Source organism: Manis pentadactyla, chromosome 10, assembly GCF_030020395.1.
Source record: "Manis pentadactyla isolate mManPen7 chromosome 10, mManPen7.hap1, whole genome shotgun sequence".
NCBI lineage: Eukaryota > Metazoa > Chordata > Mammalia > Pholidota > Manidae > Manis > Manis pentadactyla.
The window spans coordinates 15334736-15349850 of record NC_080028.1 but is presented as its reverse complement, the minus strand read 5'-3'; the positions used below and the strand labels follow the sequence as shown (position 1 = coordinate 15349850).

At 43.6% G+C, this 15115-nt stretch overlaps 1 protein-coding gene across 2 annotated transcripts in view; it reads left to right on the top strand.

The window, feature by feature from the left end:
- The first annotated feature begins 703 nt into the window (after positions 1-703).
- Positions 704-15115, top strand: part of TCP11L2 (t-complex 11 like 2) — a 37623-nt gene continuing 23211 nt past the window's right edge. Inside the window, exons 1-4 of one of the 2 annotated variants that reach the window (XM_057486447.1) lie at positions 704-894; positions 8661-8839; positions 10959-11094; positions 14670-14790. In XM_057486447.1, coding sequence (XP_057342430.1) covers positions 8683-8839; positions 10959-11094; positions 14670-14790 — 414 coding nt within the window. In that variant the 5' untranslated portion in view covers positions 704-894; positions 8661-8682. Of the gene's footprint in view, positions 895-8139; positions 8840-10958; positions 11095-14669; positions 14791-15115 lie in introns of those variants that run through there. The other variant, XR_005026045.2, reaches the window with a different exon arrangement.

The following is a 15115-nucleotide window of genomic DNA, read 5'->3' as shown; positions in this document are numbered from 1 at the left end:
GTATGCAAATCTGGGTCAGTGTTTATGTGGATGTGCAGACACAAACGCAGATGACACGACTGGCTGCCGACGTGCGTGGGAAGGCACTTGCCGCCTCGTCGGTTGGGTTGTCTCTGTATGTGTGGACTGCAGTGGTGGGCACCCGATTTGGATCGCCCCATCTAGGTGAGGGGGTGCTCGGGGAGTCCGAGATCCACCGCGGCAGGGGAGCTTGGAGCATCGTCCACCCTGGTGCGGCCCAGGAGGTCACTTCAGTGCCGCGCCCGCGCACCCACGAGCCTAGCTGCGCGCGGCTCCGCCCCTTCCCCAGCGCCCCGCAGCTCCCCGCCCCGCTGCCCCGCCGCCTCGCCCCGACACGGCCCCGCCCCACATCTCCGCCCCTCGCCCCCAGAGCCCCGGCTGGCCCCGCCTTCAACGCTAGGAGCTTCGGGCGGCAGCGCGGCCCGAGTTCCGTAAACACTCCTTTCCCCGCCCCTAGCAGTCCCCGGGCCGCACCATCCGCAGCTCGCGGGGGGACTGGTCCCTCTTGCAGCCAAAGCACCCTCAGTCCAAGCTCTCTTCAGCCTCTTTCATCCGAACAAGAGGGCAGCCGTGCTGTTGTAGGTCACATCTGTCAGGGCTGTGCCGTGGGAGCCTGGAGCGCCCTGAGTGTCCCCTCCTCCTCGTGCCATCTCCCCCCCCTCCGCCTGGTACGCGATGACCGCGCCGCGCTGGCCCCTCGAGTCCCTCCCGGTCCTTTAAATGCCGCGTGGGGAGGGTGACGGGCTGAGGGTAGTTGTTGGACTGGTGAGTTTTCCGGTGTTTGTGCTGTGTTCGGCGAGGAGGCACCCCGACACTCTTGACCCTCGCGCACCCAGTCGCCCTTCTCCTCCGCTCGTGTCCGCGGCGGACCAGGTGAGTATCCGTTCCCCGCGAAGGGATCGCCGGCCCTGAGGCGGTGGGCCCGGGCCAGCGGAGGGGACACATCGCCCCGGGCAGCCCCGGGGCCTCCCCGGCCCGCCTCGGAGCTCCGTCCTGGCGCGCCGGGGCCGGGGCCGTCAAGCTCCGGTGCTTGCTCCCCCCGCCCGCTGCTCCTGCTTGCCCTCGAACCGCCGTCCCGCGGGCCGCGGGCGCCGAGTGGCCCCGGCGGGTGTCGAGGTGGCCGTTGGCTTCCGGCCCCGGAGGCGGCGGGGTCGCGGCCCACTGGCCGCTGTTTCCATCTCGCTGGGCCGGTGCCAGCGACGGCGCTGCCAGCGGCTTCCCACCGTCCGGCTCATGGAGGGCCGAGGAGGGGGCACCCACTCGCCTGAGACCCTCGGCCCTGCTGGGTGGGCGAGCCGCGCTGCAGCTGGGGCCGGGCGGGGCCAGAAGCTTGTGTTTGGGGCTTGTTGTCGGGGTTTCCCTAGCACTCGGCTTGGCCTCCGCCGTCTCCTCTCCTAAGGGTTTGTTTTGACAGGAAACGTGCTGCTGGAGGGAGGTGGAGGGGTGTGCAGACTGCTGGTCTGTCCCCTCAGTTAGAGTGAAGAGGCGGGAAATGCCAGTCAGTCCCGAGCTCGAACCCCTGGCCTGTCAGGGATGGCTGTGCTTCCCAAAGCTGCTACTCTGGGGGCCACCATTTGGGGTAACAACGATGATTCGAGGTAGCACATGGACGAACACGGTTTTGTGTTTTCGTTAGTATTAGGAGAAACTATTACACTTAACGAGCGATTTCTCAATGATACATAGTTTCATTTTAAAATAAGTGTATTGAAATGCAAAAGTCTAGTCAAGATAAAGAGAAGTGATTGATAAATTTGGGCATGGGGGGATGGAGACGTGGAAGAAGGTGCGAAGAATGGTACTTAAATAACTGAAGTTTGGAGAGTATTGTCTTCGATGGCTGTCCTCAAAGAAACTAGACAAGGTGTCCTTGTCCCCAGTGGGCCTCTCGGCCCCCAGGATCCCCGTGGTCCCGTGGTCTCCAGCCGAGAGACTTTGCTCAATGCTACCTGCCCACTATCATGCGGTTAGCTCAGTGGTCCCCACTTTAGGAGGCTCCCTGCCTGCCTGCCTGCCTGCCTTTTTTCTTCTTACCTCCAGGGATTTCTTACATCACTCGGGCTGCTTGCAGAGTTGCCTGACTTGAAGTAGCCCAGGGCTGAAGATACCCAGTCATGTGTTGAAGCAGCTTCAATACCATTTTTTGAGGGGCTGAGAGCCCTGGAGTGGGAAGCAGGGGTGCTAAAACAGGCCAGCCAGAGATGGGAGTAGGAATATTTCCAAGTGGAGAATGCCAAGAAATTCTCCCTGATTCTGTAATGTTATGTGTAGCATGAACATCTGCTTCTTTAGTCAATGACTGGCTTGTTGGCTTTCTTCTAGCTCTTTGTTAGCTGTACTTTGATGAAGACCAGTATTCTCTAGCTGAATGGAATACCTCTCTCTACTCTGTGGTTTCGGTTTTGTTGCATGTGAATAATTTTTGACATTGCTGTTTGGGACTGGTTCTAAAGCAGCATTTTACAGACAATTATTACCCATACCATCTGCAATTTTTTCTTCAGAGCCAGGTCTTACTCGAGTCACTCCTTGCCCTTCACACACATGTGAATATTTTCCTTGCACCTGACCTTAATCTGGGCTTCAAGGATGATACCTACTAGCTGTTTCTTGAAATTTCCCTTTTCCATGACCTAACCTTAGCTGGATGGATTCCATTCCTCAGAGTGCTGCTTGATAATCTGAAAAATTCACTTCAAAATGTGTTTGACTCATACTATTATGAGTTGTAATACCTTTTGATTATATTTGGGTTTTAACCAGCGATTGTGCAGTGCTTTAAGAATGACTTCCTGATTCAGGATTTTCAGTCACTCTCATGTGACTGTTGAGAATTATTTTGGACGATGGCCTCTTTCAGTGATGCCCTTCATGGTATAGCAGTTGAGCAGCCACCCCAGGGTAGGGTCAGCTTGCTACCAAATGTGCAAGTGTCCACGTGGTGATGGGTAGATAGATTTGGCAGAGTGGGAATGGAAAGAATGAGCAGCACACCAAATTTTCTCCAGCTTTCCTTGAGTGGTAGAAAGCATGGGCTTTAGGGATCCACCGCCTGGATTCAAGTTTTGTCTCTGCCACTACTGTGAACTCTTGGGCAAGTAATTCAACCTCTCTGGAGAGGGGAGATATAGCTACTTCCTGCAAGCAGAGTAGAATTTAGTGGGGAGACTGATATGCAGCAACAGTTATAGTACCTTAAGTAACTATATAATGAGAATATGAGCAATGTGAGTGAGGCAGAAGAGAAGGAAAACCCAAGTTGTCTTATGAATGGGAGTGTGGCTTAATTTGTTCATCAATGATGCTCATTGAGTTCTTCCTCTTAGATGGAGTGAGTGGGGATATCAGGAAAGGTCACTTCAAAGTTGTAACATTTAATTTCAAATGTGAATGACAAGGAGCTGATCATGTGAAGCTCAAGGAGAAGAGCACCCCAGGAGGAGGGAATAGCAGGTGCAAGTGTGGGAAGACTGGCATGTCTGAGGAACCCAAAGAAGGCCATTGTGTCTGGAGCACAAAGGGTTAGGAGACATGGGTACAGGATGAGGTGGGCAGAGGCCAGATCACAGAAGAATTACAAACCACTGCTATAGGGCTCTGGCCTATTTCCTAGTTTATTCTCCAGGCACTGTTCAACAATGAGACTGGGACAAGTTTGAGTGTGTAGAAGAGAGTTTAATTAAGTGGTATCTAAGCTATCACAGTGATGGGAACAGTCAAAATCTAAAAACTGCAGGAGACTAGACTGTTCTAATTAGATAATGAAGTTTCAGTTTAGTACTTTTTATTTTGCTTAGAAAAAATTTCAAACTTACAGAAAAAGTTGCAAGAACCATACAAAGAACGCCCTATTGTCTGCCTTTTACTTATAGTCACCTGTTAAGATTTTGTTCCATGTATTTTATCTTTTTCTCTCTCATTTGAATCATTTGAAAGTTGCATATATCATGGCCCTTTATTCCTAAATATATAATCACAGTACTTTATCAACTTCTGTAAATTTAACATTGTAATACAGACAGTAGATTCAAAGTGTTATAACAATGTTGCCAGTTGACCCAGAAATGCCCATTATAGCATTTTTGTCCTCTGGTACAGGATCAACCTATTGCACATAGTGGTCAACTCTCTTTTCTTCTTGAACCTATCTTCAGCCTTTTTTTGTTTTTATGACATTGACATTTTCAGAATTCATAACTTCCTTTTGTAAGAATAACATAATAGTTGACAGTGTGTCAACCACTTTCTAGGAGCTTAAGTGCTTGACATAGACTGTTTCAATTAATCTTCACAATTCTGTAAGGTAGATACTATTATTAACTCCACTTTACAACTGGCAAGTAAGTTCCGGTCAGTCACCTGACTCCACAGTCAGCATTCTTACTGCTTTAGTGACAGACATGTGAATTGTCACCGGTGGAACTCTGCAATCCTGAACCAGCGCAGAACCATTTGCACATAAGAGTTTGTTGCAGAAAGGAAATTTAAAAAGTCGAAAGTCGAAAGGACTCAGGTTGAAGAATCAACTGGTGAATTAAAAATTGCTCTCCCCTTCATCTGTGGTGGGGTACAGAACTAGCCTATTCAGGTTCTTGTACCCATTTCCTCTTCTCTTAACATGTCAGTGGCCATACTGCCATTTGTTCATCCATTTATTCATTCAATAATACATATTTAAGTTTCTGGTGCATCCCAGTCATTGGCCTTGGAAGGAATGATATAATACTGCATTTGTTATTACTATGAAATATGGAAGAGTGCAATGAAAAATATGATTATTCTCTTAGACTAGTGACCCACTGTAGTGTTGGAGGTTTTGCTTGGAGTTATCTTCTGTCTTCACCTTTGACTACCTTTTGTCCGTGAGTAAATGCCACAGGTAGGACGAGTTGTTGTACTCCTGAGAAGTCATGTGCTTTGCTTGTGAGCTGCAATAGTGAAGGTTAAGTAGCTCTGAGTTTGTATGAAATGCATTACCTTTCTTCAGAAAACACCCTGGTTTCATGATCATTGTCCTAAGAGAATCTAAAATAGCTTTAAAAGCTGTTGAATAAATGCCTTTTGAGTCAAGTAGATTTGCCTCCAGATGACTTCTAGGGAAACCTGAGACCAAGAAAAGTAAGAACAGATGTGAAGGAACATGCAGAAGACCATTTACATCAGGATGAGCCATTTGCTTTCAGCTTCTGTATTTCAAACAAATGCAAGGGTTCTGTCCTAGGTTAATTACCAGCCTTGTTTTCCCGCAGGGAAACATGCTTTCATCATCATGGGATAAAACTTCTTCCCTCTAGAGTTTTATGCCTGAAATGTTGATAATAACAATACAAAAAAAAAACCCAACAACAAATAATACTAATAATAGCAATCATCCGTGTCCTGTTTACTCTGTGTTAGACACTGTTCCAGGCACTCCACATATATTGATTAAATGAACTCTCACACCAACCCCATGAGTTAGGTATTATTAGCATGCCTGTATGAGGAAACAGGCAATTTCCCAATAGCGTAATAATGGGCATTTTGGCTTTAAAGAAAAGTTTCTGCATAGAGGCACTAAAGCCCACTTGATTAGTTTAGTGCCAACTAAACATTTTGACGCTTTTCGATTTTCTGTTGCATCCCCTGTGCCAGAAACTCTATCTCCAGTGAATTGTTAGAAGAAAGCCTAGTTGCACATTTTAAGCATGCCATGAGTATATTTAATTTCTTAGAACTTCAAGTGATTCCTCATGGAACTCTAGCTTTAGAGCATTTGGCAATTCCCAGCTGAAAGGGATCTTACAGCTGGCCCAACCTATTCAGAAAAATGAGGTGAAGAGAGCAAATGTGATGTGCATACATTCACACAGCAAATTAATGGTAGACCCAAGCCTCAGACTCTGGACTTCTAACTCCTAACCTAGATCTTTTTATTTTTTTAGTCTTTGTACTTTGCTGCCTTGTTAAACACAATTAAGAGACCTGCAAAGTGTGCCGTTCAGCTGGAGTAGAGAAATGAAATGGACAGTTACAACTATTAACTTAGTTCATAAATTCCAATGGATGAAAGCTTTTATTCACCTTTGCTTGGAAAGACAAAGTGAAGAGAAATTAAGAGCAGACCATATATGGTACAGTTGTTAAAGTGGAATGCCTGAAAGAAAAAATACAGTGGAAACGAAGTTAAAGATATTCAAATAGAAATGTGACCAGGACCAGGAAATAATTGTGTCAAACCTAATAACGTAGGCTTAGGTGGTAGGTTCTCTCTTCAGTGCTTGAGCTTGGGCAGTCCCAGGCCTGTAAATGCAGTGACATCAGTTTACAGATGTTCTGGTTGAAGCTGTGCCAAATGGGATTCAGTGATTCCAATTCATCTGACACTAAATGAATGCTTGTCACATACTTGATACTGGCAATCGACAAGATGCAGACCCTACGATATGAAGGAGAGTTGGAAGTGGCCATGGGAGGAAAGTAACTGTACAAGGGGCAAAGTCCCGTGGTGGGGTTACAGATGTGCTGCCCATGTACAAGAGGAGTGCCATCACCTCTGGCTGGAGAGTAGGAGGAAGGCTTCCTGGAGAAGATAGCATTTTCAAGGAATGCCATCAATGAAAAATCAAATGTTGGCCAAGAGAGAGGGAAACCTAGAGGGAAGGACAAGCATTGCACTTCAGATTTGAGGTTTAATGGAAGTGAGAGGGTCAGAGCAGACCCTTTTCTTTCTTCTGTCCCTGTCCGCCATAGCAGATGGGAGTTAAAGCTCAAGTAGAATCTCGTTTGCATGCAAAAAAGGAGATTAATTCACCACCAAGGTGCAAGTGTTCAGGGCTGTTTGACAGCTTGTGGTGGTGGTTGGCCTTGGCCTTCTAGGATAGGGTGAATGTGTCTGCGTGGTAGCTCCTGACAGCTACACTCCACTCACGCTTTGGTCTACAGAGGCAGCCTCCAAGTTGGTGGTTTTGTGTTTGCAAAAGTGGTGGGCAGAACCAGGGAGCATTTCTTCCAGTGGCAGGACTGAAGAATGTTATGTAAATGACTCCGTGCAAATGCCCTTGGGCTTTTGATCTTAATAAGTCTCTCTGAGGCCTGTCCTTGTCTCTGTCACCACTTACGGAATAAAAAGTGGCAGTGCTTCTCTCAACAAAGGCTAGATTGAACCCTTAGTCCCAACCTGCCTCTCCTTTCTCTGGCTTCCTAAGCAATGCCTTGATTTCCCTTTACTTGTCTTCTAGCCTCTGGTACACGCAGTACTAGGAAACTGAACCTGAGACCCTGAGAGTAAGGCGCTGCTATCTTGCTCACCATTGCTTTGCCCAGAGCCTGGCGCACAGTAGGCACTGCATAAATATGAAAGGAATCATTGAAGAAACTGTTTAGGCATTTCCAGGCATACTACATAGTTGAGGTTTCATGTTCTGACAGCTTTAAAAGCTCTGTGTACCTCATTGCATGAGCTGGTTCATGTTTAGAGAGACTCAGTGAACCCTTACTGTCATTACTGTGCATTTAGGATTTAAGGTCCCTTTCTCCTCCGGCCCAGGTTTCCCCTCAGTGTCAGCTAACCCCACACTCATATCAGGGCCAGCTCCCTCACGGGCCTGCCTGCGGCTCCTGGGCTCCGGGATCTCCTTTCTAGGCAGTGACTGGGCCCAGCTGCCCTGCCCTTTCCTGGGAGACAATCTGATGTCCCAGAACCAGCACTGGATATATAGTCAAGCGACTGGTTTTATGGCATAGTAAGTCCCCTTGTCCCTCACAGTCTGTCCCCACCACTCCAGCCATGAATCAGGACTTTTTGTGCCTGTTTGTTCTTTGGGTGGTCGTGGGTACTTTGTAAATTGTTGCATACAAACCAAGTATGAGGCCTTACTCCTCGTCGTGGGGGTTCACAGGAAGGTGGAGGAAGAACCTGAAGAACTTAAAGGCTTCCTGGTCAGAGACTTTAATTAGACTCTCCTTCCCCAAAAGGCTCACAGAGAACTGGAGAGGCTGATTTTAAAAATGTTTATTTGAAACAAAGACATAAGAGGTGTATATATATATATGTGTATATATATATATATACACAAACACACACACTCACACACATATACATACATATGTGTGTGTGTATATATATATATAAAATGGCTAACATTTGAGTGTTGTGTTGAGCACTTTAATAAGATTAATTCTAATTAATTGTTAAGCAGCCCTATTTTTAGTCTTTCAGCCCAGTTTTACTAATGAGGTAGGTGGTTAAGTGACTTCCCCAAGGTGACCTGGCGGAAGACAGAATGAGCTTCTAACCTAGGCAGTCTGACCCCAGAGCCCCTCACTCCTACTCTTCCCTCCCATGTTTTAGCGACACACGAGGAAGGAAGCGGTGTGTGTTCTGCACGTTTTATTTTAAAAGATCTGTTACTGCGGAGAGCTGCTCCACATTCGCAGCTGAGTATGTCCTGAGCAAACTCACACCTGTGGAGGTGGACTCCCTTTCTGGAAGGCATCTGGAAACCCTGGTGATAGCCGGGCCGGGTGCAATGGGAAGGCGAGGTAGTCCTCTGGGCTTTCCAGCTCTGACACAGGCAGGCGCAGCTCTCTGCCCTGCAGAAGCATCTGTCAGTGGAAGTACCACAGAACGCTGGCATAGGGTCTGTTTGTCTCTGCAGGCCCACACTCAAGTGACCCCAAATGCCCTTCAGTGGTGAGAAGCAGTGTGTGGGCGAGGACCAGCCCAGTGATTCGGACTCTTCCCGGTTTTCCGAAAGCATGGCTTCACTCAGTGACTGTGAGTGCTCCAGGCAGAGCTTTACAAGTGACTCCTCCAGCAAGTCCAGTTCCCCTGCTTGTAAGTTGAGAGGGGAGCAGGGGTGGGAGGATTGGGGGTGCTTCTAGACATGTACATTAGGTTTTAAAACTCATACGTGAGCAAGAGGTACCAGAATAGCACCACAAAGGCAGGAATAAATAGCCACTAAAGCTTACAACCTGTCCATTTTTATTTTCATCTCTGTCTCTGCTCTACTTTGCTTTGACTATTAATCAGGTCTCCCAACCCTACTTATCTTCCCTCTCAAGTAGTGGAAAGCCACTCCTTGAAATGACTTCTTGGGTTGCATTCAAGGATGAATTCAAATTGGTCTTTTCTGATCATTTCTGATTTACATGGAAGGAAACTTGCCCCAATTCAAGGGTCAGGCAGGAAATGAACTAATCTAAAGGGTTTCCTGCCAATTTCAAAAACTGTTGTGCAAGTCACCCCAGAAAAGTGGCCCACAAGGAGAATCACTATGCCAGGGGTGTGAGAACGAGTCAGAGGAGCAGCCAAGTGAAGGGAGCTGTCTTTTAGTTTTTTTACATCTGGAAGCTTTAACACATCTGGGATGTGTTAACGCAGGTGTGTTTGTCTTTTTTTGTTGTTTTTTAATTGGCATTTTGTATAGGAAGTTTATCACCTCAAACTGACAAAGCATATGTAGAAATAAACAAATAATGTGTAATATGACCAAATGTCCACTTAAACATTTTTGTTCATTTGTGTTTATTTTAAATTTATACATTCTTATTTTTAAAAATCTGGAAGGTACATAAGTATACAGAAAAGAAAATATTGCCGATGATATCACCCAAAGATGACAGCTGGTAGCACATTATCATATCAGCTCTGCTCACAGCAAGTGTGGACTCTTTTCACTTAGTACTGCAACTAAAACATTTGCTCATGATAATATATTTTTAAAACACTGTTTTTATGACTGCCTATTACTTCATCAAGTGAATATACCATACATTTATTTAACCATTGATTTATCATTGGACATTTAGTTTCTGGGGGTTTTTTTGTTTTTGTTTTTGTCTACTACAGAGGGTGCTTTATAAACACCTTGGTGCATAAAGCCTTTCCGAGAATTCCTTTGGGTATAATTGGATCATTGCATCAATGGGTACAAATATTTGTAGAATCTTAATGGGACAGAGGGTCAGGAGAAGAATTTATCAGCAGCCATGTAGCTTTCTGTGCTTTTGTTCATTCTTTATGCTACATATGGGGTTGATGCCTCCTACAGGGTACCTAGGGCTCCTGAAGAAGGGTTTTGTGTAATTCTGAGTATCACTATTCTGCACTCCTTCTCTCTTTTTTTTTCCCCTCCTCTTCTTTATAAAATGATTTTAGGTAGCAAAGTATTCTCAGTCAGTACTGTTGTTTGAGGTAGTGATTTTTAATTAACAGAAGCAAAGAGTTCCAACAGTGATTTCAAAAAGACATGATTTATTAGAATACTTTGTATAGTAATCTTTAGAAAAACCTATAATAATTATTTACTACCTCTTATTGAGAAGTATATTATCAGATTTATTTTATTTTAATTATATAAACTTACTGAGTTCTTACAATATTCTTCTTCATTTAAAATGATCTTATTTAGTCACCTCACAACAGTCCTGTTAAGAGGTATGTTATTCCTCAGTGAGTGATAACTACCACTTGGTAAAACTTAGAGTCAAACTTAGGCACTATACTATACTGCCTATACTTTTAAAAACTGAAGTCTTAAAAAATTAGTTATTTCATATTGAGTCTGTTTAGATTAATGAGTTATGAATTACAGAATAAAAAGTCTTATCCATGTCCTGCATAGCACATGTAATAAATGCAGATATCAATAGACACTAAAAATGAGGTGATTTAATTTTTTAAAAGTAGCTTATAATAGTCTGTACTAATAAGATGATCTCAGAAACATCTGAGAATTTTTTGTCAGTCAGTATAGTAATGAAGCTATCAAAGGAGTTCTTAAATTTCTGAAGTCTCAAGTGTTAAGCAGGGGAATACACCTATTTTAATATACATTATTACTTGTAACATTCTGAAAATACACGTTGGAATAACTTAAACTCTGTATCAGGAGGCTTCATTGGATGACAACTTTTCCTCCGTGACATTAACTGGTGTTTCTTTCCTTCAGCAACAAGCCCTCCCAGGGTTGTAACATTTGATGAAGTAATGGCTGCAGCAAGGAACTTATCGAACATGACTCTTGCTCACGAAATTGCTGTAAATGAGAACTTTCAATTAAAACAAGATGCCTTCCCTGAGAACAGGTAACCTGGAGGTGTTTATTGTACATAAACTGCTGTAGAGTGTGTGTGTGTGTGTGTGTGTGTGTGCATGCACGCATGTGCACATACACATTCGTTCATACTGATTCCTGGAAGGTCTTGTATAATGTCCATTAGAGTAAACATTATTCAGTTCTCTAACAAAGTCTTAATACTTTTTTTAAAAACCATTCCTCTAGGGTACATGTTACCCATAATCTTTAGAACTCAGTTTATGTGTCATTTCCTAGTGGAAGCTTTTCCTGATACTCCTGAGCCCAATAGACTACACTAAATTCCCTCGCTGAAAGTTCCTATAGTCCCTTCTACCTTCCCTTTGTTAAGAAGTCTTATAATCTTATGTTCAATGTCTGTCTTTCCACTTAATTAAAAGCACTATTAATGGAGAAACGATGTCTATGTTTTTGCTGCTCTATCCCTTTTTCCTGGCAGAGTGCCTTGCATATAGTACATGCTCAAGAAAAATCTGCAGATTAACCTATTAAAAACTGATATTCAGGTTGTAAAAGATAAGTAAATGTATCTGAATTGCCAAAGTGCTCAGAAAAGGTGACCCAGAAGGCCCTGGAGATAAGAATCACAGCTTCAAGGACCCCCATGGTTAAAACCCACCTGCTCCCACCTCACGCACCTGTATTTAGAGCCCTGCCCTTATACCCTACCTCAGTCTCTGGCTTCAGTGGATCACAAATTTCCTGGGACAAAGAGGAGAAAAGACTGAGGCCATCACTACAGATAAATCATCTTTAGAAGCAAAATTGGCTCATGGATAATGGCGTTGAATCTTCAACTCACAGCACCATTTATAAATCCAGAGGCAATTCTTTCAATTAAGACATAAAATTTGATTCCATTTAGAACTTTTTTGTTTGTTTTAAAGCAGAAAATAGGAAACATAATTATTTTCCCTCTTTACAATGTGGATCCTAGTCTTCCTATTTCTAGGGATATTGTTCATAATTATCATTAATATTTTTTAAGATTACTGGCCAAAGTAGGTGTATCTAATTGGTTTTCTATGGTAACTGCATTTTACCATGAGCCTTTCTACCAGCTGTACTGCCACACCCCTAGACCAGGCCACCCTGTCTCTGACCTCGACTCCTTCAGTCCTAACTAGTTGCTCCATCTCCATCCTTAGCTTCCCATAGCCCATCCTCCACACCCACACGGCAGCCATTGTGATCTTTCTAAGGGGTTAATCAGAGTAGATCATTTCTTTGCTTAAAACCCCTCACTCATTTTCTATTACACTTGGAATAAAAATTCAAACTTTTTAGTATGGTCAGCAAGGCCCTGCTTCCCTGATTGTGTCTCTCATTGCTTTCCCTCCTGCTGCTGTGCTCCAGCCACTCTGGCTTCCTTGCTGACCTGGGAGTGCGCCAGCTTGATCCTGGCCCAGGGACTTCATCCCTTTTTCTTCCACCGTGTTCTTCCCCTGCATCTTCTCTGCCTGCTTTCTTCTTACCATTCAAGTCTCAACTCCAGGTCTCAGAGAAGCTTTCTTCAACCACCAGTAAAATTGGCATCATAATCTCCATCACTATCTATCACGTTGTCTTACTCTGTTTTCTTCATAGTTCTGAAATTATCTTACTCATTTTTAATGTGTTTTTTTGTTTTTGATTTTTGTCTTTCTGTCCCTACCCAACATAGAAGCTTTTTGAGAGCAGAGACTTTCTTTTCACCGCATTAACCCCAGTGCCTAAAACAGGGCCTGGTACATATTCCATGTTGTGTAAACGCTTACTGACTGACAAATAAAAATGAATGTTTGACATTGAAGTTAGTGTGTTTTATAAACAGCAAAAGACAATCTGGGTGTATTTATACCTTAAATTGAAAAGATGCAAATACAGGCCTTTAGGATCAGATAGACCTTGCAATTTGAACCCTGGCTTTGGTGAGACCATATTTAAGCCTCACATTCCCCAAAGCGGCAATGGGGGCTACACTACTCACTTCAAATGCATGCTCATAGGCATATGAGTGCCTTGCACATAACTACTTGGACATTTTGGGAAATGTGAGTTCCTGTTTCCCTCATTTTCTGTCATGGCCAGAAAAGGTGAGCAAGGGAAACAAAATGCAGAGTTAGAACACATTACCTTTGTTTAAAAATGGAATAGCATATTCTGAGCTGTTGATTTCTCAAATGACTCTCCACAATGGTCAAGTTGTTATTTTTAAAATATGGCTGACTCTCTCGTTTTGCCAACTACTATCTTTGGGGAAAAAATTTGGTAAAATAAGTCACTTTTCTGATACCCAGTAAGATTGCTTATACATGATTTGGTTGATTTCATTCCACCCCCAACACCTCACCCCTCCACCTCCAGAAAGTCAAAGGGATATAAAGTGTCTTTCAGCCTTTAAGAAAAGGTAAATTTAAACTCTGATGTCCCTGAGGGAGCTGTAAAGTTGTTTCAGCTCTTTCCTGCTTGGTCTATTCAAGCCAAGTTCATTTGCTCATAAAGAACAAAAGTACTTGCCTTTCTAATTGTTTTGTTTTTGCTCAAGAGAGTCAACATTGGAAATGGCATTCATGATGAATAAATTTAGCCAGGCCGACCAGAGTAAATTTTAACATTTAAAGTTACTGAGTAGAATATAATATTTGCAATTACAGAAACAATTTTAACTTACATTCCTCAGAAATCTTATTCTAATTTCCCATACCATTATTGTATAGTTAGCAATTTGTACTTTAAAAAGAAAAATTAAGAGATGGGCTTAACTATGAAATCATTAATTCACTCACTGTGCATTCATTGAACACTCACTGTATGCCAGGTACCATGCTAAGTACAATGGCAGGTATCTAGAAGTGGAAGTTATGGCCTCTGCCTGGGAGTTGTGTATAGCCTGTGGGAGATAGAGACTCATATAATTATAGTGCAGGGAAATATGTGCTTTTCTAAAACTGTTGCAAAATGGTATAGGAGTTCAGTAGGGATGTGTATTTTAATGTGTGCCTATTTTAAGTTATTGACATAAGGGGTGAAGAAAGGTGGCCACCTATTCTATTGTGAGCTCTTCCAGGGAAGGTTCCCATTTCAGCAATTTGGTCTGGCTCACTTTAAATGAGACTTCTTGTCTGAAGTTGGGAGCCTTCCAGGGCATGTCTCCTTGGGGCAAATCTGTTCTATTCCTGCCATGAAACTTCTGCTATTGAGGAAAGAGCAACTTTGCCATTTCATCCCAATCCCAAAAATCTAGAAAAGTCTAAGGATCTGTGTAGAAGAGTAGCTGGGTAAATTATGGCATCTCCTTAAGATAGTGTTAGGAACTTATAAGAAGCTATAAAAAGGAGGCATTTTTAAAGTCTAAGGGAAACACTGAAGATAGAACATTATATAAAACAATATATAATATTATACATGCTGGGCTCTTGACTATGTTAAAATAGTGTATTGAACAAGGGAAATACATCAAAAGAGATTTTGGACAACTTTTACTCTCTCTGCATTTTGTAGGATTTCTATAATGAGTGCGTTTCTTTCATAATAAGGAAAAATAATGCTTATTTTAAGAAACCATCCATTCCTTTCCTACAGCTTGGCTGGTCAAGTGAAGCATATAGTCCACCAGGCCTTCTGGGACGTCTTGGAATCAGAGCTGAGTGCTGAGCCTCCTGAGTATGAACACGCCATCAAACTGTTTGAAGAAATCAGAGAGGCAAGTTGATGTTACCTGTATTCATTAGTCATTTTTGTCACCAAAGATTGTTTTCATGTCCTCCAAAGAATACTGGAGATTTTTTTGAAAACCGGAGCAAGTTCAGAATCACTGGAAGGGTTTTTTCCTACACCTCCTGGAGTGGTCTGGAGGCTAGGAAAACTGGGCAGAGGAGGAAGCATAGGGCAATGCTTCATGTGCAGAGTAGAGGTTGGAGTGGCTCAGAGCACAGATTCTGGAGTTAGACCTGCTTTAGGAATGGGCTCTCTGTGTAACTCTCAGTGTCCTGAGTAACTACAGGGTAGTTGTAAGAATTACATGAGAA